Source organism: Gastrolobium bilobum, unplaced genomic scaffold, assembly GCF_033153095.1.
Source record: "Gastrolobium bilobum isolate Gb01-03AN ecotype WA unplaced genomic scaffold, APGP_CSIRO_Gbil_v1 utg8480, whole genome shotgun sequence".
In the NCBI taxonomy this organism is placed as follows: domain Eukaryota; kingdom Viridiplantae; phylum Streptophyta; class Magnoliopsida; order Fabales; family Fabaceae; genus Gastrolobium; species Gastrolobium bilobum.
This window is the reverse complement of record NW_026899605.1, coordinates 219,778-246,716: the sequence shown is the minus strand read 5'-3', so window position 1 is coordinate 246,716 and position 26,939 is coordinate 219,778. Positions and strand designations below refer to the sequence as shown.

The following is a 26,939-nucleotide window of genomic DNA, read 5'->3' as shown; positions in this document are numbered from 1 at the left end:
TAATAGTGTAGAAGTCCCACATTGCGTGTGTCTCTTTGTGTTCTTCAATTCGTTTGCTATATAATAGCACCAATGTTGTGTAGTTTAATAAAACAAGGATTACTATCATTTCCTCTTGTATCTATGATATTCAACATAGTATCAGAGCCCAACAAAAGGAATCTTAATCCGTTTAACTTAGTTCTATTTTCCATAATTTCAATATGGCTATAGAGAGATATCACCCTCCTTGGGGGATTCCCGTTGTTATTTCTTTTTCGGGTTTTTCTTAGTATGCTCTGTGACTGCAGCTTAGACTGATTTGTCACATCAGAAAAGAATGATCCTTGGGAAGTTGTTGGGTTGACCACCGTTGTCGTTGACCGCGTCGTCCGCCGTTGACAGCCGTCCCCAGCGACTTTTTCAGCGATCCACTACCATCTCCGACGACTTTTTCAACGACCCACCGCCGTCTCCGGCGACTTTTTCGATTCCGCGAAGATTTTGTTTTTCTTTAATCTTCTTTCTTCTCAAGATGGAGTATTTATATTATTCATCATCCATCTTAAGGGGGAGCACTGTCCATGTTGCTGATGGTCATTCCAGCACAATTGTCTTTGCCGATGATAATTTCGGCACTGTTTAGAAGTTCCTCTTGAGGGGGAGCACTGTCCATGTTGCTGATGGTCATTCCAACACAATTGTCTTTGCCGATGATAATTCCGACACTGTTTAGAAGTTTCTCTTGAGGGGGAGCACTGTCCATGTTGCTGATGGTCATTCCAGCACAAATTGTCTTTGCCGATGATAATTCCGGCACTGTTTATAAGTTCCTCTTGAGGGGGAGCGTTGTCCATGTTGCTGATGGTCATTCCAGCACAACTGTCTTTGCCGATGATAATTCCGGCACTGTTTAGAAGTTCCTCTTGAGGGGGAGCACCGTCCATGTTGCTGATGGTCATTCCAGCACAATTGTCTTTGCCGATGATCATTCCGGCATCTTCCATGTTGATGTTCATTTCGACGCCATTTTTAGCACATTGTTGATTTTTGGTTTCTCATTTAGGAGATTTATTTTGATGTTATGTTACTTGGTCTTTCTTGTAATAAGCTTGTAGCATAGTCAAGGGGAAACCACGGCTGCTCACAAACTGTTAAATGAAATGTCTGAGAAGGATCTTGATGCTGATGTCCTGGTCAGCTCAGTTGTCTTTGTCGATGATAATTCCGGCAGCATCCATGCTCTGATGTCCATTCCAGCACTGTCTCTTTATCAGCTCTTCACACTGATGGTCATTCCAGTTGATTTGTTGTACTTAGTCATTTCATTTCGTTGATGTAGCATTGTTGTTTTTGGTTCCTAATGGGAGTATTATTTATGTATCAAGCTTGTAGCATATGATCTATATGCTACAGCTTGAGGGGGAGTGTTAAGAGTGTTAGTGTTAATAGTGTAGAAGTCCCACATTGAGTGTGTCTCTTTGTATTCTTCAATTGGTTCACTATATAATAGCACCAATGTTGTGTAGTTTAATAAAACAAGGATTACTATCATTTCCTCTTGTATCTATAATATTCAACAATAACTTTTATAAAATCCTTAAACATAATATTCCTCTATTGGTTTTGACTCTTTTGAGATACCATCCTCCTTCTTTTTTCCGGTGTTCTTAACTGTTATCTATTCTATCTCTCTTTCTTTTTTAAAATTAGGGAGGGATTAGGAGAAGCGATTGCCCCTATCAAGTTCACAAAACTTCTTGTCTTAATTTACATTTAATTTTTTAAAAACAAGGTAAACATGAGATCGCCCCATTCTTCTTTATTGTATTTATCAGGTGTATATTTATATTTCAAGTGAGTTAATTGTTATTAAAAATTAAAATATATCCTTCAAGTTTTTGGCGATAATAACATAATTGGGCATTATTTGGATGTGTATGAGAGAGAGAGAGAGTTAAGAGATTAAAATAATAAAAAATAATGGAAGTTTCGAAATATACTTTAAACTTTAAAGGGTTTTGTAATTGTGTGGCTAAGGACATTGGTTAAAAAATATATTAATATGCATTAATTACTTAAAAAATATTTAATGTTTTAAAAAAAATTTAAAACATCAAATATTTATAATTTTTTTCATTATCTTTTTTTTCATTAACACTTGTCAAGCTACATATTAACAAAACGCTTAAAATATATTTTTTATGTTGTGCAAAGTTAATATTTTTTAAGGATGAGGTCTTCTGCAATTATTTAAAAATTTGTAGAGGGTCTTTCTGAATTCCAGTTGGTAAGATGTACCGTTTCGGGTAATAAAGCTTGTACTATTTTAAAATTATAATTTACCTACTTTTACTTTGAAATTTGTAATAAATTTTAATTATAAGAATTTATCCCTTTAAACTTTAAACATTAGTATTTTTTTGAAAAAAAACCATTATTATAAAGGGAAAAATATCTATCCTTTTAAATGATATAACCTTATATTATTTTAGATCTAAACCGTTGATTTTCGTCCATCAACAATTATAATCTATTAGGTCAAATTTAATGGGTCAAATTTAGATCTAATAAATTATAAATCATTGATGGACAAAAATTAACGGTTATGATCTAAAATAATATAAACTTATATCTTTAAAATGACAGATGTTATTTCCATAAAATTTTGTTGTACGTTTTATGGGCTATACTTCTATAAAGTACTTTTTATTTTTTTGAAAAATTCAAACGCCTGGCTTTGACAACGCAAAGAAAGTCTGATAAAAGTCATGGAATGTTAGATGTTTAAAATTTAAATAGTAATTTGCTAACATTAAAATGTGGGAAAAATATTTATTCTTTTAAAAGATATAAAATTATATCATTTTAACTTAGAGAAATATGCAAATTAATATTTTTTCATTTAAAATTTAACTACAAAAAATATTCATTTTCTCCCTCTATAACTTTTATTGCTTATGTCTTTCTATCCTTAAAATAATATAACTCTTTGTCCTTAAAATTTTGAAGGCACGATCTGTTAATGTTAAAGCACGTAATTGTGTCTATCAAAAAAAAAAAAAAAAAAAGCACGTAATTGTAATTTAAATTATTTGTTTAGTCTAAGCCATTGCAGTGGGATTGTGACCCGACTTATTACTCAATGACCAAACTACTTTATTCCTGAGGTTATATACAATGTTAATCAATCATTAAAATGAACTAATTGTTTATTTACATCTCATTAATTATAAAATTATCAATCATTAATTATTTCTTAAAAGTGAAATTATTTTTAATGTAAGGAATAAAATGTACAATTATGTTTAAATCTTATTAGATTAATATAATGATACACTTAAATTAAATGAAATATATATATATTTTATTTAATTACTTAAAAAAAATTATTCCTACAATATAAAAAAACATTTATAGAAAACAAATTTGAATCCACATTGTAACGACATGCACGTTGGGCATATTTTTTTTTATACCGAACTTAATCATCTTTTTTAGGCAAGTTTGTCCTCGAGTATCTCACAAGTAGGGGTGAAAGTGGACTGAGCCGGCCTACAGGGGTCTACGGCTTAATCTATATCAGACCAAACTTAGCTTATTACACATAGTCAAATAGAACAGGCCCGGACTCTTAAAGAAGTCTATTTAGAAAATAGGTGATAAGCTTCTTTTTTTACATACCGGACCTATAAGCCTACATACCGACCCATATCATATTATTTATTTTAAATAAAATAAAATAATATTATTCATAATAATACCAAATGGTGATAGTTCACTTGGTGCATGTGAACTAAGTAGGTAACAGAATGACCTAGGTTCGATCCCTAACCAATACTATATTTGGGAGTGATATAAGATTTGTACTAATCTCTACAGTACCATCATAATCAACATTTAATGCTGGATGAAGAGTCATTGATGTCTATCGTTCTAGCTTGGATGAAGATACATCCAAGCTTCAATATACGGTTGAGATTAGCTACCTAACAAGTATGGCTTGAAGAAAAAAAAAAAGATATAAAAAAGTTTTTATTTTTAATCTTAACAAGTTAATGAGTCAGACCAAACCATTTATTTATTTTTTATAAATGAGACAAATCAGGCTAACAATTAGACTCGTAATATATTATCGGGTCAGGCCAAATTGAATTTTTTTGGCATAGGCTTCGGTTTTTTTGGATAAAACTCGGCCCAGCCTAATCCACTTTTATCCCTACTCACAAACTTTAACTTTTTGAGTCGACTATAAAACTAATTCCACGCAGGGTAAATTTTAGGAAAAACATATTGTCACTCTGCCCACATTGTCACACATATTATTTTTAAAAACTTTCTTAAGATATTTGGGCACTTTTTAAATATATTTTCTATCATTGAGTGAAATCTCATATTATCTTCAATAAATCACTTGAACTCATTTTTTTAGTAGAGTTAATATATATGAAACTAAATAATAAATTAATGTGTTAAGATATGATTAAGTTACATTGCATTTTACGATATGGTTAAGTTACATTTCAATTCCAAGTCTAGCTCAGTTGACAACTGAGCTCTTAAGAGTTTGTTAGTGTCAGTGTTCAAACCTTGCCTCATGTCGGTCTGACCGGAGGAGGTTGAAAAAATTACACACTTTTTTTTATATTTAAATTCATTTCAGTGACAATTTATTATGGACTTAAGAATTTAAAAGATGAAATGAAAATTTTAGATGGAATTTTAAATTTGAGTGGTTTATCCTTCAAATTTCAACATATGTAGACTTTTGATATTGAGTAGAATTTACTCAATTTAGACATTGATTAGATTCCGGCGTTGCCAACGGAGATTGTAGTACACTTTTGTTATTGATTAGACTTTTGGGATGTTGACTAATTTTCAGTTGTCGCTGCCGGCCAAACAAGGTATAACTTAATGGGGTTTCTCGCTCCTCCTATATCACAATCCATTTTCTTGAATCAAATTCAGTAATCTTTTTCTCTTCTTTCTCTACACTCATCTCATCACATCAGGCACGTAATTTTATTTTTCTTTTGCTCTTTGTATTCAGTTTGGTTTTCCACTTAATTGTTTTGGTTCCTTTCTTCTCTTGCAGGGCACTATGGCTCTCACTGTGAAACAAATGGCTCTGATTGTTTCTTGTTTTGGTATCTTGTCTTTCATTTTGGGTGTTGTCGCTGAAAACAAGAAGGTAATCATCCAAACAAACCCTTTTTCTTTAATAAAATGGATTATTAGTGTTTGATGAAATATGCACCCTATGACAATTAGTCCATGCTATAAATGATGATATATATGAATATATATGTTTCAAGATTGTTGCTTGAACTATGAAATATGAACTTTTTTCTCATGCTAGCGAAGGGAAAAATAAGGGTCTAGGAAAATAATAACTTATTTGGATACTAGATCTAATTTTCTTACAGTATCAGCTTTATATACCTTTATTATGTGCAAGTAACTTTTGACTTTCTCTGTTCCACTACTTCCACTTACTCAAACAAGTTGAATTTGATTGGTCCTTATTGGGTGTGTTTCTTATTAGATGGCAATATGTTATTGGAGATTCAATTACTGAAAGTCGGAGGATCTTTCTTTTGCAACAATATATTATAGATCTTCTCCTTAATATTTCTAATTTTTTTATTTTCAAATATTACCGTAAATTAAATGTTTTTCTCGTATTTTTGAAAATTATAATTTTCGGGTAAAAAAAAATTTCTGCTCTGCTAAACGTCCCATAAAATTCTAACTATAGTGAATGATTGTATTTCAGTTGGCAACACAAGAGACTAAAGAAAAAACTTGAGTTCAATTTTCATCAAATTAAATTTTGTGAAGGGATAATTTTTTTTAACTGTGCTAAGCCCTGATTCAATACCCAAAACAATATTCTAACTGTGTGTTATACTCTTTATATATATAATTACAGCCTGCTTATGGAACGCCAGTAACCGACAATAATGGTGTCACCTGCAAGTTCCCAGCTGATCCAACAGTTGCGTTGGGGTATCTTTCTGCAGCATTTCTCATTGCATCCACCGTGGCTGGATTTTTCTCTCTATTTTATCCTTATGACGGAAGGTCTGTTCCACAAGGGGTTCTGTTCAAAAGCACTAGTTTCATGGTATTCTTCAATATTGCATTGTAAGTAGTGTTTCCTTATTTTATTTTTTTCCAATTATTATGATTAATTTTTCGAACAATTTTATATTTTTCGCATTCTTTCTTCCTTGTTCATTGAAATAAAAGATAAATCCTGATTACCTTAGGAGTTAGGAGTGAATTCTTGCAGTATCCTTTAAGATTATAATTTTGGATCCCATTTTCCTCTTTGGAAATGTAGTAGCTATTACATTTATGAGATCTATTTATCTCATACAATAGGAACAAAATAGTGGGGTTCATTATTTAAAAAAAAAGTGTGAACCCCACTACTTTGTTTTTATTGTATGAGATAATTATCTTATGCAACGTGATATAATTATTTTCCTACATTTATACACAAGCGCTTTTAGTAGTAATATAACATGATTCTTTTATGGTGTCAAATGTATAATGGATCTCTTGTTATTCTTCCCACTTTGATTTTTCAAGATTTGTTGAATTTACCATCCAAATTAATTGTGTTTTAAAAATGGGTGGGTATTGGTCAATGCAAATGTAAAACTCTTGTTTGTTACTACTGCTACACTGTTAGTTTTAAATGACTATGGGGCTTGTATTCGATTGACTGTACTTTGGACCATAATGGCATCATTGTATTCATAATCTAGTATGTGCTTTGATTTCCTTATTTCTATCTTCTCCTTTCCGCTGAATGAATTTTTCCTCGTGTGATGGTGTATTTTACTTAGGTTTTCAACTGGACTAGCTGCAACTATGTTGTTATGGCCAACAATCACTGAACAGATTCACCTTACTCGTAATGTTCATCATGATGTCAACTATACTTGCCCTACAGCTAAAACTGGTCTCTTTGGAGGTGGTGCTTTTTTATCCTTTAATTCATCCCTCTTTTGGTTGGTTGCCCTTCTGTTGGCTGACAATGCTCGGGAGGATTTTTTTGATGAAGATAAAAGTGAATTTGGTATAGTTTCCTCAAATGCTTATGATGCAAATATTGGCCATATAGGAGTGAATGGAAGTGCCTAAGGTGTCTTGCTAAAAGTAAAAATAGAAACATCATGCTGCACACTTACTTTGTCATTGTTTTCATATGTGTTGATGGAATATGGATGTAATAATGTAAATACTCTACCTAAATGTTCTCCTATATGATTTTCATTGCATTCAAGCATGAACATATAATGAAATTACCTCTGATCATTCGGGCTTTATTTTTGCTTTTTCTTTTTTTCTTGAATAAAAATAAATTTATTTCAAGGCATCATGATTTCAGGGGAATGGTCACTTCTTTTGATTGTTTATAGTTTATACTTTACTTGCAGAAGGAGACCAGAGGTTATTTACGACCATCAAATGAATCTAAGTTCTATAGGCCAGTTATAAGGCATTTTTTTTAAAGCTTACTACGATTGTTGAATTGAAGTTAACCTGAATCTAAAAGATAACAATTATATATGCGTCACGTCATTTTACACCAGTGTAAGTTACACTCTCAATTTTGTCCACTGATTCCACTTATATCTAAGGGCTAAATTTTTTTAGTAATGTGAGCCATTAGATATAAGTGGATCAATGGTCAAGATTGAGTGTAAGACTTCTAACTCTTACACCGTTGTAAGAATATCCTATTCCTATATATATATATATATATATATATATATGGTTATACTTATTATCATTTTAGTCTTATTATTCTTACTACTTGATTAATTACCGTTTGATCAATTTGCAATTAACGGTAATTTATTTATTCTATTTTTTAACTATTGATTTTAAATACATCAAACGGCATAATAACCGGTAAGAGTAATAAGGTTAAAATGGTAATAAGTATAATTACTCTCATTATTTTATATATATTTGCGTGACTACGTAGTGTCCTAATTAGCAATTGGGCCTCAGTATGAAATGTTCAAATTCAGTCCTTCATAAAGCTTAATCTGTTTATTAATAAACCTTAGCGTGATTCTTCTTCTGTTACGCAATTTTAGTTTAATCTCCTTGTTATCTAATTTTTGTAATTCAAATTCCTGTTAGCATTTAGCTTGCCCGGGACGCGAATGAAAGATAGAAAATGTTCATCTGATTTCTCCCTCTCTTTCTCTCTCTTCTAGTCTTCTTCGTATATTATCCAATCCCAATGTTATGTCGTTATTTTCATATGATTTGTGGTGGTGCTTGATATGAGGTCGGGTTGGTGATCTGGTAACTAAGCTGCTCGAGCACTGTAGGATGGCTTCCAGCGTGCTGTGATATGACGATCGGTGGAGGAAGTTGTTGAACTTGACAAACAGCAAGATATTGCACAGGCAAAACTTAATGGCTAGGGGCTCGTACTAGACCCACACGAACTTGAGCCTCGAAGGGGCACCATTAGCTGGTTTTGCAAGGCCAACTGTCGGAGATACTAAATTAACTCTTGTAAAAAAAAAATTAAATATTATTATTTAAATAATAAATTATGAAAATTTAATATTTTGGAGTCAATTTATGAGTATATAGCAATCAATTACGCCCAGAATTAAAGTGACTAGTTGTGACCTAATTAGGCGCATCAACTGCTTGGTCGTGCCGAACACTCTTGTAAATATCCCTCATCACTTTTTCACTTCACTCAATCTCTCTGTTTTATCTTTAAGATTTTGCTCTGACTTCTCTTTAGAATTCTCTTTGAGTTTGTTTGAATTTTTTGTGCAGCGAAACTCTGTCAATCAAGTAAGTCTTAATATCTATTTTTTATATTCTTAAATTACAGCAATAAAAATGCTATAATAGTGACTTGGAAAATTGTTACTGACTTAAGAAATTGTTAGTGACTTATTTTATGAATAGGACCTAGGAAATACTTTAGTGATATGGTTAGTGACTTATAACATGTTTAGTGGCTTGGAACATGGTTAATGACCTAAGTTATGATTAGTGAGTTAGGACATACATAATGAATTTTATTATGCTTAGTGATTTTGCATTAAAAATAAAATAAAAAATTAATTCATGTCTTGGACATGTAAATTATTTGAGACATGGTTTGTGGATCTCCATTTCTTGCTGAGATTTTCATGAGCAAGATGACCCTGGCCATTAAAAATAAAATGTCTCTGGAGGGTTAATTTTGTTTGAAAATTTGTGTGACATTTTTCCACCACCCAGGATTCAAAGAATACCACTCTCTAGGTGGTATTTTGATTTTTCATTTACACATAAAACGGAATATCGAAAAAATCACTTTCTCGGGGGGATTTTCTAAAATGTGTTACCAAACATGATCTTTTTATAAATCCACCACCACTTTTCTATGTATCTCAAAATAATCCTCCAACCAAATACCCTTAGGAGGGAAATCTAGTAATACCCCTTTGAGATTGAAATTCTGGATCTTATATTCCTCTATAAAAAAAGGGAAAAGTGTGTATAATTTTGAAGGATGTAAAGTTGTGTCATTTTAAGAGAGAGAAAGAGATAGATAAAGGAGGAGAGAGAGTTGACAAAAAAAATAAAGTTGTGGGTCCCACCTCTTTGTGAGAGTGAAAGGATGTAAGTTGTGTAATTTAAATGTATAGACACTTTTCCCATAAAAAAATGTTGTAGCTATTCCTTTTATACACACAATTTTAGTAGTAATGTAACATGATTCTTCTACGGTGCCATCTATGGTGGATCCCTTTTAATTTTCAATATTTTGTAAAGACGACTTTAATGTCAGTATAGGTGTTCTATTATAGCATTACTTTTATGTATTTAATATCATTGTTTTTCCTTGTTTGTATGTTTGAATGGATAAAGATTCTTGGAATAATCAATTATGTACATTCAAGGATCAATGATCATATATTGATTGCGATAACTCAAATCTTGATTAATCGCTAAACTTGTTTCTAGTCTAGATTCACCAGGATAGGACATTGCTTGGCTTAATTAGACTAGCACGCCATCTCACTACTTACATGGTGATGTAATGCAGGTGCATAGATGTCTTAGCCGTTATTGTGAGTAAATTTGTTAATGGAATAAATCACACTAAATTGACCTGTCGAGAGACTCTACAATGAATTCTTAGATTCTTATAACATTTATCACTAATATAATTTCTCATTATTTGGTAGTGTGGATCATCCATGACTTCAGGTTATTATCGAATATTATGTCTAAGGATCATATTTTGATTGTACAACTCTCTAGCTTCCTGAAACATAGTGATAATAATATATTTTTGGATATAACTTAAGGCTACGGTTATAAATGGACAAGTCGAAGGGATTCATTATCTCTATAAGAGATTAATTGTCCACGTAAGATCAATGGGACTTGAATAAATTATACACAACTCGAGAATTTGTGCATAACAAAGAGAGCACTGAGGTGTTCATGGATTCTTCTTTAGTGTTCATAAAAAAAGATTTTTGGTTATGGAAAAATTTCTTTTCATTATTAAATAGTTGATACGATATATGTACTCTTTACCGAAAGGTGAAAAATGAGATAAAGATAATAATATGATAACTTAATGTGCCATTTGATAAGAATATTCAACTTCACACTAAATTTAATGTGCTATTTGATAAATTTTTATTAAATTTTAAATCCATAAAAGAAATGGGTGGCTTATCATTATTATTGATTGTTACTATTAGCTTTTTATGCTGTAAACTTCTTCCAATTTTTACTGATGAAATAAAAGTTGACTATCAAGTAAGAAAATGGGCAGCTAAATAAATAACAAAACACTAGTAATTTCATGCTAGAATTAGATTAAATTGATTTTTTATTTTATTTTTCAATATAGCATGTTAGAATTAGACTAAATTGCAAAATATTTTTTTATTTTTCAATTTTTTTATAAGTTTTGTATATAAATTATTATAAACACAAAATAAATTAGTACATATTTGGTTTAGTTAGTTAAAAAAATATATAGTACAAAATAAATTATTATTATTTTTTAAAATCTCTCAAAATTTACAAAATAAAATAAAATCTGATTCCCAAAATAAACTACTTCTAAAACACTCTGGTTCATAAAGAAAAGCATGACGCGGTAGATTATTTCCAAATTTCTTTCAGTCATGTCCGAAGTAATCACTGTCAATTCTTCAGTTTTGGGCCTTAGTTTTAGAGTTTCAAGCATCAAGATATAGTTGCAAAAAGCCCAGTCACCCATAAACCCTAGCAAGAACCCCCGTAGACCCTAGCAAGAACCCTAATGTGCGGTTGCGGTACAAGCTTCTTCTACAAAACCCTCCCAAAACCCTCTCTTCCTGGCTTGTGTGAAACGTGATTCTTGAAATCGCTTTAGCTTAGTATAGTTAGCACCATAAACTCGACCACGCTTCCTGGTGTGAAATTCGAATTAGGAAAAAGAAGGTTGTGAAAAATGCCTCTGGGAGAAAGGCTTGGGGATAAGAGCGAATCTCGGTACTGTGGTGTAGAGGCAGAGTTCAACGATGACATGCCACACGTCCTCGCTTTTAATCTCTCCTCTGGCGGCTTCGATTTCGTTATTGCTCCTCTGGTTCGTGTCGATTACATAAATTGTGTGCGTTTTGGTGTTCGTGTTGTGTGTTCTACTGCTTTGGATGTAGGTATTTTGATGGTGGCTAATTAGCCACTCACACTGCAACTGTAGAGTTGCTTCTTTTGTGTGTGAATGGTCAGTAAGCTCACCTAGAACGAAACTGTTCGATGCGCCATTTCCAATGAAGCTGCTCCACTTCGAGCCTATCAGATTTCATTGGATGGCTCTATTGAACTACATTTCACAACACGTGTAACATGTTACCATTTTCCTGTGCCATGTTTTACCTTGCGATGCTAAAAACTCTACCGTGCTTTGCTATAAGAAAAAACATTTTTATTTTAAGTGTACACTATTGAAGACACATTGGGGTTGTTCTTGTGCATTGTGTTAGATGTGTTTTATTTGCTCCTACGGTAGCTAATTAGCCAATCATATCGGCGCATGTTGATGCCATTTCTTATATGACTGGTCAGTAAGCTTACCCAAAGTAATAATGTCTAATGCTGAACTTGTGAAGCTGTTTCAATGTGGTTTCACTCTATGAGCTTCTTAGACTACATTATTGAGACATTGCACGGATACGTAGTGTAGCTCCCTGGTAAAAATCCCGTGCCATCTACTAAATGGATAGTTAATTTTCTCTCTTGTGATTCCTTGAGCACGTATCCAGTCTTTCGCTACTGGTAATTTTATTGGTATGAGCAAGATATAAATTATTGAGATATGACTTTATTTTGCTGAGAAATGATAATTGTGCAGTTTCCTTCTCCCTGTTTAGCTTATTTGATTTTATGGTGCAATTCAGATGGATCCTGCTTATCGGCCAAGCTTAGTGAAAAAGGATAGTTTGGGATCTGGTCCTCTGCCATTTGCTGGGTCAGACTTGGTCTTGAGTCCATCCCAATGGAGTAGTCACGTAGTAGGTATGAATTGCTTATTATCATTATTATTATCAGTAGTACTAGTATTCATATTTTTTTAATTTATATTATGAATTTTGCATATTTCATTCTAAAATCAATTCTCCTTGTACCTTCATCCATTGGATTGAAAACATGTTTCTTTATTTGTGAATTTTGTTAGGTTCTGTAGTTTGAAATTGCTTCCTGCTTCAAAATTAAATTTTTTTCGGGTCCATTTATGAATGCATTTTTTTTAATCATGTGTCTCATAGGTGATAAATTTGTGTAGCATTTGATGAGCCTGATTTTCTTTAAATTTTTTCAATTCTAAAATCTGTCGGTAGTGATTTTTCCATTCTTTATTGATAGACCTTTTGGATTCACAGCTGTGTAAAACTTCTTATGTAATTCATTGCATTTTATTCAGGAAAAATTAGCTCATGGATAGATTTGGATTCGGAAGATGAAACCATTAGGATAGATTCTGAAACCACTCTTAAACAAGAAATAGCCTGGGCCTCTCATCTATCTTTACAGGTGTGCTTTGGTATAACCAAGTTGAAGGAAATTTCAAATTTGTATTGTGCTGATTGATCTTTATTCCTTAGTGTAATTAATTGTATTACGCATATTAATTGGTTCAATTTGAAACTTCTGCTTTATCTTTATTTCCTTGTCGAAAAGCAATATTCTTTTCTTTCTTTTACAACTTTAATTGAGTATATGTAAATTTTTTTATTTTTCCGCCAGGTTGCATGGATCTGGTACCTGTATTAGTATGGATATTGATATGGAGTACGACAATTTTTTTATAGTTTGGGATAAGTGTACAGGAGAGAGACTGTGTGTGTACGCTGTTAGTATATATTAGAGATATATAAAACCATTAAAGAGGTCTTCACTTAACAGCTTAAACTTTTAGGTTGAATTGGTTCTTTACATGGTATCATAGCCTCGGTGTCCTGGTTTCGATCATCGCCGCCCCCCATTTTCTTTGTGAAATTTCTTAGCACAGGTAGGCTGGGTCTGTGCATTGTCCACCCTTTAAGCCCAGTGGGCTCTCGTGTGAGGGGTCGTGTTAGAAATATATAAAACCATTAAAAGATCTTCACTTAACAGCTTAAGCTTTTTGGTTGAATTGGTTCTTTACAATTTTCGCAAAAAGGCTAATGAAATTATATTACTGATTACATAACAAGTTTTTATTGTTTATTATTTTTTAATTTTGCAAAAATTTGAGTTGGAAAATCATTAGCTAATAAAACTTATATATATATATTCTTATTTGATACACACACACACACACAAGAGGAAACTTGGCACACACCGGTTGGCATTGTTGCTATGTTACGCAATCATAGATTTGATTTTTGCGGTCAACCTTTTGCAAATGCATAAGGGCTTACTATTGTCCTATGTTGCATCGACACTGATACGAGACACGACACTCCGACACGTTAATTATAAAAAATATTAGATTTCGACACGTTAGGACACGTTTTGATATTAAATAATATTTTTTATTTATATAGTGCATATTATATTTTATATTCAATAATTTAACATAAATGAATCTAAACTTGTAATATCCATCAATTTTGCAAAGAAACATAAGATATTCCAAATATTTATATTAAACTTAATAAAATAGTAATCTTAATCCAACGAATCTAATAGTTGGAACTAAAAACGCAACGCAATCTTTGAATTCTTTTTTGAGTCTCTGCAATACGTGTTAGAGTATCGGACAAGACACATAAACTTATAATATCCATCAATTTTGCAAAGAAACATAAGATATTTCAAATATTTATATTAAACTTAATAAAATAATAATCTTAATCCAACGAATCTAATAGTTGGAACTAAAAACGTAACGCAATCTTTGAATCCTTTTTTGAGTCTCTGCAATGCGTGTTAGAGTGTCGGACAAGACACATCAGATTTTTTGAAATGTCGGTGCATCATATCTAATGTCCCTTCTGTGGACCCCGTGAAGAGCGGGAAACCCCCCCTCTCTCTCTATATATATAGGGAGTGTATGTTAGAATTTTTATAAAATTTAAGTGTTATTAATGAGTTGAATGTGAAGAGTGGTGTCTTTTCACCATCAAACATGATCAACTATTCATCATCGAATAGACAAGACTCTTTACCGCCGTAGAGGCACCATTCATCATGGCTGGTCATGGTTTATAAATATGGAAGGAAATCAAAATAAACGGTCACTCTTCTAATTTCTCTCCTTTACTAAAACTTTGCCAAAACACTTTTCAAAATCTTGACATTCACTTTGCATCCATTTTATGCGGTAGTTCAAACGAAGGTTGTGTCCATCGGTGTTGTTTGTTCAAGAGTGCCATCAACAAACAGAGATAATCCGTTCTATACTGGGAGACAATTGTCATTCACTCTTTGGCACCATAGAGAGGGCAAATTGTCTTAAAGACACAGTGTCTAAGACTGGGTTTAGATTTTATTCTTTCATTTTATAATTAATTTTGCATTGTTATCTATTCATCAATTTCATTGTTGATTGCTTTGTTGCATGCATTTTGAAACACATATTTCCCATCATTTCTATTTTGTGTGCTTCTATATTGTTAGAGAATAGTATAAACCATTAAAATGCCCTCACCTTCAAGCTTAAGCTTTTGGGTGAAATGGTTCTTTACATGGTATTAGAGCCTCGGCGTCACAGGTTTGATCCTCACCGCCTCCCACTTTCTCTTGTGGAATTTCTTAGCATAGGTAAGTGAGTCTGTGCATTGTCCACTCTTCTGTGAAGGGGCGTGTTAAAGAATATTATAAACTATTAAAAAGCCGTCACCCAAAAGCTTAACCCACAAGCTTAAGCTTTTGGGTGAAATGGTTCTTTACAGAAATATAATAAATTTAATTTATTAATGAATCCTGAACCAATACAATAAAAAACCATTATGGCCTGAGACTGAAACATAGGAATGAGTAAATGGCATTGTGGTCTGCAACTTTGTATTGTGGTCCTGGGGAGACTTTTCTACTTCAATTAAATAAGATTTGGGAGCTGATACATGGATTTTCTGAAGTTTCTGGAATTATGACCAAACGCTGCTTTTGGAGATTTTTCAGGCCTAAGATGTATCGGCTTGGAGATGAATAATATTGGCTTGTATACATGCTGTATCCAAAATTTGAGGGGAAAGAAAGAACCCATTTTTACCGGATACGTATGTGGGCATACCATATACGTAGCCAGCATGCCATATGCATCCCGTACGATATATGTAGCCTGGATGTGTGTGGTTTGCTGGTTACTGTTCCATGCTTCATAATTCCTTCCCATAATTAAGCACCATACTTCTGATTCTTAGTGTTGTTAGGAAAATTATTTTTCTGTGTATTTTATGGGGGAAATCTGTTGAAAAATGTGAAGTGATGTGAATATATATTCCTTAACTTGATAGTGCCTTAGTTTTGCCCTGCAAATCCGTCCTGGACACTTGACATGGTGATTACTTTAAAAGCGAACAATCAAGTGCATTACTTTAACATTATATTTAAGTTAGCTATATAACTGTTGTTGACTTTGCCACTTCTCCCGCTAAAATCTCTGGAGTTACCTTTTGTGTTGAATGAGTCAGAGCATGCTAATTGGTTTTATTTAAAAGTTATTTGCATAACGAGATACGATGTCATACTTTGACATTTTGTAGTCACCATCAAAAAGAAATCCTTTGTTGGCCGTGAGTTACACCGGGTTTTTCTAATTCCTTCTGATATGGTGTAGGCTTGCCTGCTTCCTGCTCCCAAGGGAACTTCTTGTGCTAATTATGCTAGGTGTGTGAATCAAATCTTACAGAGCCTAAGTAATATGCAGGTGCCATTCTAAGTTCAAGTTTTCTGACTGATTCATTTGTCTTTCCTTCACAATTGTTATTTGCTCCTTTCTTATGTTTCTTTTGTTTCTTTAATTTTGTAATAAAGTTGTGGCTTAGGATTCCACTGGTGAAGCCTGATGATGATGACTCTACAGATACAAACTCTGTTACTTTGGTGAGTAAATATGCCACCTGTCCTTTTTCTCAAATATGGACTTCTTAGTTGTTTGACCTTTGAGTTTGCTCTTAATCTCCTAGAAGTTTAGGATCCTAGGACACAAGAATGAGTTAAATCACATTTAAGCTCTCTCTTTGTCAAACTTGTACGAGTTCAAGTAAGCTCTAACAGAAATGGCCTCAAAATGCAAAATTTTGCTTGATGTTGTTGAATACTTGGGTTGAATAGCCTATATTTTGTAATATGTACTATGTTATAAAGCTCACTTTATGTGATTATTACTATTTTTGTTCTGCTTTGTTAAACTACAAAATAATGTAATTGATGGTTTAGTATAAATATAACTGGTGGGTAATGTATTGAGTTATGTAACTTTTTTTTACATGGTTAATTTTGCTTGCTTCATGTTTGGGGTACTGTGATAGATTTTTTAAATATTATATTTGAAGTATGCGAACTCTGAAGAGTTTATGATTTGAGTTTAATAGGGTTCTTCACATTTATCTAAACTTGAGTTTGACAACTTTATCCTATTTATTTTTTATTCTTAATGAAATAACAGTTGCTATTGTCAAGTCAAAGCTGCTGAATAGTGAGCATTTGAACTTATGTTCATTCAGACATGACATTGGAGATTTATATGGTGTTCTCTAATTTTTTTTTTTTATTCTTGTATGGACATATCTTTGCTAAGGATCAAATTATTGAGGGGTAGACTATTGGTCATGAAAATTAGAGTTTATCCTAATTATTTTTTATTCTTAATAAAATGACAGTTGCTATTGTTAAGTGACTTAAGTAAAAGCTGCTGTTCATTAAGACATGACATTGGATATTTATATGGTGTTCTCTATATTCTTTTTATTCTTTAATGACATATCTTTGTTGAGGATCAAATTATTGAGGGGTCGACTACTGGTCATGAAAATTAAAGTTTCTTGTAGACATGAATATCTAGGACGCCAAATTTATTTTCAGAACTTTCTAATCTTGATTTTTAGGTTGACTCCTGGGAAACATGGAATTCATTTCGTCTGCTATGTGAGCATCATAGTCAGCTGTCAATTGCACTTGATATTCTGTAAGTATGTGACTCCTCAGTCCTTTGACCCATTATATTTTAGGGTTCGCTTTTTCTGCAGTAAGCCCAATACGATATCGTTTTGGGGCGAAAATCATGGTGTTTTTGTAATTTTAATTTATTTCAGGGTTATAATAGTCTTTATATTTATAATTTTTTAAGATTTCAATACCAAAACGACGTTATTTTGGGAATAATTGCAGATAACTTATCTGCAGTAACTGCAGAAATATTTTTCCCTATATTTTATACTCTTATCTTGCTTTTTTGTGCCATGATTTTTATTCCTAAACCCATCCTATATTTGCACCTATTCAGTATGGATATCCTGAATCATGATGATTGTTCTTGGAATCTTGTTCATTAGGAGTACTCTGCCTTCAGCAAATTCCCTTAGACGTTGGTTTGGGGAGCCTGTTAGAGCAGCTATAATAAATACTGATGTAAGGACATCTTGTGGTTTATAATGCATTTTTCAAGTATCAAGTGTGGTAATGCTTATTCTTCTCTAAAGTCATACTGATGTAAGGACATCTTGTGCTTTTGATTTTATATTTGCCAGTCCTTTTTAACTAATGCTCGTGGTTATCCGTGCCTCTCCAAGCGCCACCAGAAGCTAATTACTAGTTTTTTTAACCATTCTATGCAGGTAAACTATTCAAATTCTTTGAATCTTGTATTCTTTAAGTTGTAAATATTCATTGTGGATGGAAAACTGGTTGGACAGTTAATTCTACTGTAAACAACCTTGCTTTCTTATGATTCTAGTATCTCATTTATCTTTTATCTGGATACTGCTTTACTGCTTGGTTGATCAGAGGAAATGGAATTCAGGTTCAGGTAGCTTTGTTTTCCTTCAAAAGGTACTAACTGCTGAATTTGTTTGAAACATCTGTGTAGATCATTATATCTGGAAAATCAGTTCATCCAAAAGCATGTGTGGATGCAGATGCTTTTAATAATCATTCTATTTCGGGTAAGTTCTTATTATTGGTTCATAGATTTGTTATCTTGATTTTGGAGATTATTCTTTAAGTAGTAAAAATATGTTTTCTTCATTTTAAAGTAGTTTTTAGAAGTTTAACTAATTATGAGCTAATTTTTGTTTAGCCTGCATTTAGGTAACAAGAACTATAGTTTACTAATATAACTTAGGCATATATCTTCTTCCTGTCTTTGTGTGTGTACCCATGTGAAAGAGCTTGTGCCTTCATGTATGTAATGTGAAAGTTGTGATTCGGTGTTCTGCTGTTTCTTCAACTATTTTGCCCTTGGCCAAGGTCTTCTGTTTATAGTGATTTTTTTGCACATTAGATTCACACAGACATCCCTTGCGGTCATATCTGGACTATGTTGGATATCTATACCAAAGAATGGATCCTCTTCCCGAGCAAGAACGTTTTGAGGTATCTATCTTTACATGTGTTGAATATATAGGATAGCATTATCTGCTATTATCTTCCTGTTGACCCTCTCGGCGTCTTATTCCAGCTTGGTTACAGGGATTTTTTACAGTCTCCCTTGCAAGTAAGAATTCTTTGTCCTGCTTCTTTTACTCAGTTGTTGCCTTCTATGTTACTGCCTGATTACTCTGCACTTTCAGATATATAATTTTGAAGTTCTTACAAGTATTTTGTGCAGCCTCTGATGGATAATCTAGAGGCTCAGACTTATGAGACTTTTGAGAAAGATGCAGTGAAATACATTCAGGTATTGCAATGCATGCACATTATTCTCAATTTCACCCATCCATTTATATATACGTTTTCTCTCGGCAGGTTCACCATATATCTTATTTATGAAACTGTTGAAGTTGAAATTTGTGAATCAGTATGTCTAGTGCGTGGGTCTCTTTAGCAATTGAATTTCCTGGTGCCCGTATTAAAGATTGAAGTCCAGTAGTTATAAGATTTCTGCAGACTTTATCAGCTTTATGATTTAGCCACCCCCATTCTTCAATCAATGTTGTCTGATTTTTATTTTAATATGTCGGGTTGATCTGGATGTACTGTATATTGTCATTTTTTAATAATGATTAGATTATCGGGGTTCCTGGAAATAAAGGTATATATAATTAAAGCCTCAAACTATGCATGGTTTGATATGCAACATTGTTGTATTTGGTGGGGCATAAGATTAGAAACATGTTAGTGCTCTGGAATGCTTGCTTGCTCAAAAAATATTAGAGAAAATGGCCTTAGTACTTGCCATCTTTTTTTTTTTTGAAGCTCGATAATGTGCCTTGTGGCACTTGTAGCTTTGGTTACTTAGATATGTACTTGTAATTTAATTATTGACTTCTCTTTTGACAGTACCAGAGAGCAGTTAGTAAAGCATTGCTGGACAGGGTTCCTGACGAAGAGGCATCTGTTACAACCACTGTGAGAATTTTGTCTCAAGTTTTATTTTAAGTGCATCTTTTTTTTAATTGCTATTTTTAAGTGTGATAAACAGCATCACTGTGGATGCTGTGCAGCACAGCGGAGGTTATTTACTTTTCCTCCTGTGACTAGGTACTGATGGTTGTTGGAGCAGGTCGTGGGCCTCTTGTGCGGGCATCATTAGAGGTTTGATTTTGTACCTTGTATTGATAAATTTTTGTATGTCTTAAAATCAATATCTTTAAAATTGCAGATTTGGGTATATTGTTTTCTTAAGAATGACTTTTGTCATTTCATGTGTAGGCTGCTGAAGAAACTGGTCGGAAGCTAAAAGTTTATGCTGTCGAAAAGAATCCAAATGCAGTTGTTACTCTTCATGTTAGTTTTGGATTATGCTGATTTCATGAATTTATGTGATAATTTATTGTTATTTTTGTAGTACAGTATTAGCTGAATCCCAATATATTGCCTAAACTTTATTAAGTAGTGTATTTATTGAACCATTTTTTACATGCTTGAATGTGTGCCAAAACTCTTTGTTTTGCACTTTATTTTGTTTGATAAATTTAGTTTTAACATCTATGTCCATATGCATATATTGATGTTAGTAAGTTGGGAATAACACTGAATTAGTACAATGAGCTGTTACTCCAGTGCCTTCAGTCAGAAAAAAGCATTTATTTTTGTGTTAATTCTTTTATCTGTGTAACATTGTTTTTAGCTTTAGTTCTTGAGAGTGGGGATTCCTGTTCTTGATTTTTTTTTATGAAGGTCTTCTAATTGTTTTTTATTTTGTTTCAGTCCATATATAAATTGATTCTCTTTTTCTGCCCATTAGTTTAGAGAATTTCCTGTATGAAAATATTATGTAATTTTTGGACCATGGTTTGTTTCTTTTAATGTTACTATTGTCCTTCCATTTAGACATGACACTTACTTGTTGGAGCAGGCATTAATTAAGTTAGAGGGATGGGAGGATACTGTTACCGTAGTTTCATGTGATATGCGTTACTGGGTTGCCCCTGAAAAAGCTGACATATTGGTATATTCCCGAGCTCACTTAGTAAATTATTTAACTTTTATGGTTTATACTATGAGTGTCTGATTGCTGTTGTCTTGAATTTAGGTTAGTGAGTTGCTAGGTTCTTTTGGTGACAATGAACTGTCTCCTGAGTGCCTTGATGGAGCCCAGAGGTTTCTAAAACAAGATGGAATTTCAATACCATCTTCGTATGTAATTTCCTTTCACTCCATATGTTGCAGATATATCTTTATTAGGGGGTTTTCTTTTATTTTTTTTAGGGTTGTGTAATTTTAATGTACCCCATGTTAAGTGCCACTAATTTATGAAAATTGGGTTATTGAGTACAAGTTACTTGCTTTGTAGAGTTACGTAGGAATTCCTGGGTCTTTTACTCAACGTAAATTTTGAAATTTATTTTTGCTAAACATTGTACTAATTTTTTCAACTCTGGTTTCTCTCACACATGCTTTCTTCTTGGTGTACACTATTTGTATATATAACCCCTGATATTACGGTTACCGGACAAACCAGTTAGGTTAGTGTTCGAGTTTCCTTGTTTCTATTTTCTTTTTGGAATGATATTGCACTGTCATGAATTTGTTGATTTTTATAAATCAGAAAGAAATTTAACTATTACCTTCAACGTCTGATAGACAGCATCAAGAGCATAAAATTTTGACATGGTGATTATAGCCATGGAGTCTCACTTCTATAGATGAATAATTTATGTATTTTAAATTTGATTTCTTGTTTTATTCATCTAATTATTCTATTAACCATTGTGGATCACTGACTTTCAGGTACACAAGTTTCCTACAACCAATGACAGCTTCAAAGTTATATAATGATGTAAATCTCTTGTACTTCCCATGTCAGATTTACATTTATAAATTTAATACGTCATATTACTTGGTTGTGTTTCTATTTCAGGTTAAGGCACATAAAGACCTTGCACACTTCGAAACTGCTTATGTTGTGAAAATACACAATGCAGCCCGCCTTGCACCATGTCAACCAGTGAGTCACTTCTCATGTAGTTTAGTTTTTCTCTTTTATTTTGATCTAACCACTGATCTTGATCTCCATGCTGTTTGAATTTCATGGCTTGTTTCCAATTTTGATTATTGTTTCTGCCTCATTAATTTTAGATCAATTAACTTTCTGCTCATTTTTGTTGATTTGATCTGCATAGGTTTTTACGTTTTCTCATCCAAAAAACTCTGATGAAGAAAGGAATCAGCGGTATAAAAAGTTGCATTTTGCAATACCTAATGACACTGGGTCAGCAATGGTACATGGTATGTGGTGTGTATCTGTTCTTATTGAGAAAATATGATTTATCCATTAGATATTTGATTTTACTTGTATCTTGCAAATTGTTACTGTGTGGTGGTCTGTTTTGTCAGTAATAGGATGAAGTCATGGCAATGTATCAGGAAATGATTATGTATTGACATGGTTGTGAAATGTAGATATCTTTGAAAAAGCCTTTGAAATCGCTGGTGGTTGTCCATTACAGGAGTACTAATTTTCAATCATGAATAGAGTGATAAGGAATCTTGGCTCTTTGTATATTTAATTAATTTTATTTCTTTTTTTGGATAAAAAATGAATTTCGTTAAGAGGAAGAGAAAAATTGCAAAGAGAAGGGAGGATAAGGAATGTTGCTGAACAAAAGAATATAACAAAAAACAATGAAGAAAAACAGAGATTCAATGGAACAAAGCTGCACTGCCCAATCCCTCAACCCTCTGTTATTTTGAAACCCAAATAAAAAGTGGATGTGCTTGTTTAACACCAAATAGTTGCTCAATGCCTTATGTTATATCTCAAATCCAGTGTTGTGCTAAAGCAGCCTCATTAAAAGAATACGAGTTCCACCTCAAGCAAATGTACTAGTGTTTGAGGACCACAGAAATTTTGCTTCTTCTGCTAAAACCACAAAAGCTAATTGTCAAACATTGGTCCAGGCCTATTCAAAGAATGTTTGGGGACCCAGAAAGATCAAGGTGGCAAATCCTTTAATTTGGATAAGGAAAAAAATAGAGTCGAGCAGTCAGGGACTACAATTCAGAAGGTTACCTGTCTTTAAGGTTATGGAAAATTGGAAGTTCCATGAAAAAGTCAAAAAACATAATCTTGGTCAATAAAAATATTGTGTAGAATCATATAGAGAACTAAAATGACAGATAAATTTCTTAGAGCTAAAATGAGAGGCTTTAATTGCAGTGCTGGAATCCCACCCGTTTTTATCTAAACCGTACTACTGATTAATTAATGCCAGAGAGGGGTAGGTTCCAGAGGTATACTCTCATTGCTGCCAATAGATTGTTAGAAGCATATTTGATTTTCAATCGAGAGGATAAATTGGGAGGTAAAAGTGAAACACTTGATATTTTTCAGATAGAGGCATTTCTAGTTGTGGGGCAGTTCAAAATGGAAATAAGTGACAATGATTAAAGGTTTGGAACGTTCACAATGTCTATTAGGTTTCATGCTTGAAACTTATGTTTCTGTTTCACAAGATAAACTGTGTGTTAATTAAGTCTATGATTGTGGAGAATGTCTCTGCTAATTGCCTGTCTTGGTACAGTGTGCAATGTGTTGTGAAATGAGAATACATCTGGTACTATATTTAGTATACTGAATTGTTTGATAGATATCTCGCTTGGTTTATAGGGGTCCAGGCAGTCTTGTTATGTAGTTTTTTAGGATGTTGGTATTGCTTCATAATAACATTTTACATCATTTATATTAGCTTCTCCGTGTTGTGTTGTTGGTGCAAGTCATCTGTTAGATTTAGCAGTAGTGCCCAATTCCCTAAGCCCCTAAGCCATATTTATCTGTTTGATACTGACCTTTTGTACTCCTTGATCATAGGATTTGCTGGCTACTTTGATGCAACTCTTTACAAGGATGTGCATCTTGGAATTGAACCTTCGACAGCCACACCAAACATGTTCAGTTGGTATTGAGTTTTTCCCCGTTTATTTTATATCATTTTGGGGATAAGAGAAGTAATTTTATTGGAATAGCAAAAGATAGAGTACAGTATCAGACGAAAAACCAAAGTAGACAAGCTAAAATCTAATTTTAAGCTAAAGTTAAAAAAGAGCATACTTGTCTGTAGCAGTAGCAGTTAGTGGCCGGTAGCTGCCGACCCCAAAAATGGTATAGCAGTGTAGATGGTAGCGGTATTGCCGCTACGGTGAAATATTAATTCCACATATATTATACTAAAGTCTAATACTACACAAATATAAATGCTCAAACATACGAAGTCACACAAAATCAAACACATAATTCCACAATCTATGTTAAATACAAGGAATATAAATGAAGGATCCAAAATAAAACACAAATGAACAATGAAATTGTCAAATACAAGAAGTGAACTAATAAAGAAAATCATCATCATCTTCAGATTCTCCATCAAATTCCAACAAATCTTCTCCCTTACTTTCATCTTCACTTGAACTAATGGTATAGTGGTGTAGCGGATAACAGTATTGCCCCTACGCTATGCCGCTACTCACTATTGTAGCGGTTTAGCGCCGCTACTTAACTTAGAAAAGAGCTATCAAATGATGGTAGTTCAGTTGGCGCATGGGAGTTGAGCAGGTGTGGGTGAGAGCATGCGTTCGATCCTTCCCAGTACCATTTTTAGGAGGGGTTTAAAGACTTAATCCGTGATCTGCCCCAAACAGGATTGCCTCCCATGGAGGATACCTATGGTTTATCTAAATAATAAAAAGAGCTTAAAAAATAAAATTAAAAGCTGTTTTGTAATTATATAAAGCTGCTCTAGTGGTTTTTGAAGGAGGGAAGATGAAATAAATTGTTACTAGGATAAATTATTAAGGTAAATGATAAAATTTATAAATACAAGTTTAGAATAAAGGTAAAATTGTAAAATAAATGAGGATTTCAAAAAACTGGCATACATCTTAAAAATTAGCTCTTCCCGAGGAGCTTTTAGCTTTTAACTTTTTTTCTTCATTATAAAAAAAAGCTCTTTTTAAATAAGAGCTTTTACAAAATTATGTTTAGTTAAGCTTCTTCTTTTAAAGAGAAGAGAAGTTAAAAATAAGACATGTGAAACAGGCACCAAGCAAGCAAAGCTTGTCAATCATCTATTATATAAGATAAGATGCCAAAAGGACCCCTCTGTACTTGGTTGTGGAGCACCAAAAACATGAGGAAGACCATTTCATACCATAAAAAAGGGAACGACAAAAGTTTATCCTTAAAATCTGTCATTCCTCTAGTACCATACTCACCAAATCACAGCATATATTGTATATGTTTGCCAATTGGAGGATAAATTTTGGAAAAATGAATGAACCAAGAAAATGTTAAGTTTGGGTCTTTTTTGATTCGTTACATATGATCTATTGCATGTCACTTTAATTTATGTCTCTATTTATTCAGTGTCATGTGTGGTGTTTGTAATTGCTGTTTGCATAATTTGGTATTTTTTTTGAAAGGTGATCTTTTTGAAGGTGGTAATCTATTAGTTTGCATTTTTTATAAAGAAAATCATAAAATGCAAAACCTTCTAGCATTTATAGCTTCTATATATTATTTTGCAAGATTATTATTAAAAAGACTCTCTTAGATGGATATATATGTTTCATGTGTTCTATGAGATTTCAGGGATTAATTATATATAATTTTTGCAGGTGATCTTTTTGAAGGTGGTAATCTATTAGTTTGCAATTTTTTTTTAAGAAAATCATAAAATGCAAAACTTCTATATATTATTTTGCAAGATTATTATTAAAGAGACTACTCTCTTAGATGGATATAGATGTTTCGTGTGTTCCTTGAGATTTCAGGGATTAGTTATATATAATTTTTACGTGCCCTACCCTATATTGCTATATGATGCCTAACACCATGTTTTGTGCTGTTGTTTTTTCACTGCCAATAAAATTCTTTTCAAAATGAAAAAGGTGAAGTAATAGTCTTGTATCTTTTTTTCGTGACCCTTTTGAAATGGTAAAGATTAAGGAATAAAAGTCAATTTCTCAAACCCTCCATTCTGTTCGCCTGTATCTGCAGGTTTGCAATATTTTTCCCACTAAGGACGCCTATTTGTGTGGATCCTGGTTCTAAACTTGAAGTGCATTTCTGGCGCTGTTGTGGTCCTTCAAAGGTTGATTTTATATCACTTGCTACTTTGGCATTTGTTCATTTTTGTATTCATGCCGTCATCTATGTTTCCATTTAATGTTATTGATTTCTATTTCTTTATGAAATCTGAAAAAGGTTTGGTATGAGTGGTGCGTTGCATCTCCCTCTTCGTCTCCTATTCACAACAGTAATGGGCGCTCGTACTGGGTTGGGCTTTAGTGCCATGTATTTTCTGGAATATTTGTCAGAGTACTGAGTTTATAATGCTGCAACCCAGAGTGAGTGTAAAGCAAATGTACTTGAACCCAGAGTGAGTTTTAAGGACAGCTTAATACAAACTTTTTTGGTGCTATCCTCTTGGTGGATCTTTTCATTTCAATTCATTATAGGAAATCATGTTGTACAATAAGATAATTGCCATTATTCTCTGAAATGCATCCATTTGATGTAATTAATTTGTAGCATTCATATATATCGAAGATTTTGGTGAGAGATTTGTTTTTTTGTCTGTTTCAGCGTTAGTGGTTTATTTAAGTTTAGGGATAAAACATGGATGAAGTTATTTGTGTGAATAGGATGTTTGGGTCCAATCACCTCAAGTAAGAACTTTTTTTTTTTTTTTTTTTTGATAACATCAAGAACTTTATATGGCATGATGAGGTGATAAAAAACTAATGCATGTTTTTTATTGTACAATAATAGCAAAAGTACCTAGGCAACTTTGTACATTTACAAAAAAAAAAAGAGAGAA

At 32.9% G+C, this 26,939-nt stretch overlaps 2 protein-coding genes across 2 annotated transcripts; both read left to right on the top strand.

Moving 5' to 3' along the window:
• The first annotated feature begins 5,081 nt into the window (after positions 1-5,081).
• On the top strand, positions 5,082-7,137 carry LOC133291938 (uncharacterized). Its single transcript, XM_061490294.1, has 3 exons — positions 5,082-5,173; positions 5,915-6,129; positions 6,840-7,137. Exons 1-3 carry the CDS (start codon positions 5,084-5,086, stop codon positions 7,135-7,137), a joined length of 603 nt encoding a protein of 200 aa, XP_061346278.1. The 5' UTR covers positions 5,082-5,083.
• Positions 7,138-11,282: 4,145 nt separating this feature from the next.
• On the top strand, positions 11,283-26,640 carry LOC133291877 (protein arginine N-methyltransferase 1.5-like). Its single transcript, XM_061490219.1, has 23 exons — positions 11,283-11,620; positions 12,432-12,549; positions 12,956-13,065; positions 16,298-16,387; positions 16,495-16,563; positions 17,568-17,647; positions 18,015-18,090; positions 18,210-18,296; positions 18,548-18,623; positions 18,962-19,053; positions 19,139-19,174; positions 19,289-19,357; positions 19,960-20,028; positions 20,161-20,214; positions 20,332-20,406; positions 20,978-21,070; positions 21,155-21,258; positions 21,853-21,901; positions 21,983-22,069; positions 22,245-22,350; positions 23,933-24,020; positions 26,117-26,210; positions 26,324-26,640. Exons 1-23 carry the CDS (start codon positions 11,483-11,485, stop codon positions 26,405-26,407), a joined length of 1,944 nt encoding a protein of 647 aa, XP_061346203.1. The 5' UTR covers positions 11,283-11,482; the 3' UTR covers positions 26,408-26,640.
• Positions 26,641-26,939: the final 299 nt, after the last annotated feature.

Coding starts and splice junctions, on each gene's coding strand:
- LOC133291938 (XM_061490294.1), top strand. CDS start 5,084: ATGGCTCTCACTGTGAAACAAATGGCTCTGATTGTTTCTTGTTTTGGT. Junction 5,174..5,914: donor TTGTCGCTGAAAACAAGAAG/GTAATCATCCAA, acceptor ATATAATTACAG/CCTGCTTATGGAACGCCAGT. Junction 6,130..6,839: donor GTATTCTTCAATATTGCATT/GTAAGTAGTGTT, acceptor TATTTTACTTAG/GTTTTCAACTGGACTAGCTG.
- LOC133291877 (XM_061490219.1), top strand. CDS start 11,483: ATGCCTCTGGGAGAAAGGCTTGGGGATAAGAGCGAATCTCGGTACTGT. Junction 19,175..19,288: donor TTTTACAGTCTCCCTTGCAA/GTAAGAATTCTT, acceptor TATTTTGTGCAG/CCTCTGATGGATAATCTAGA. Junction 20,029..20,160: donor AGGCATCTGTTACAACCACT/GTGAGAATTTTG, acceptor TCCTGTGACTAG/GTACTGATGGTTGTTGGAGC.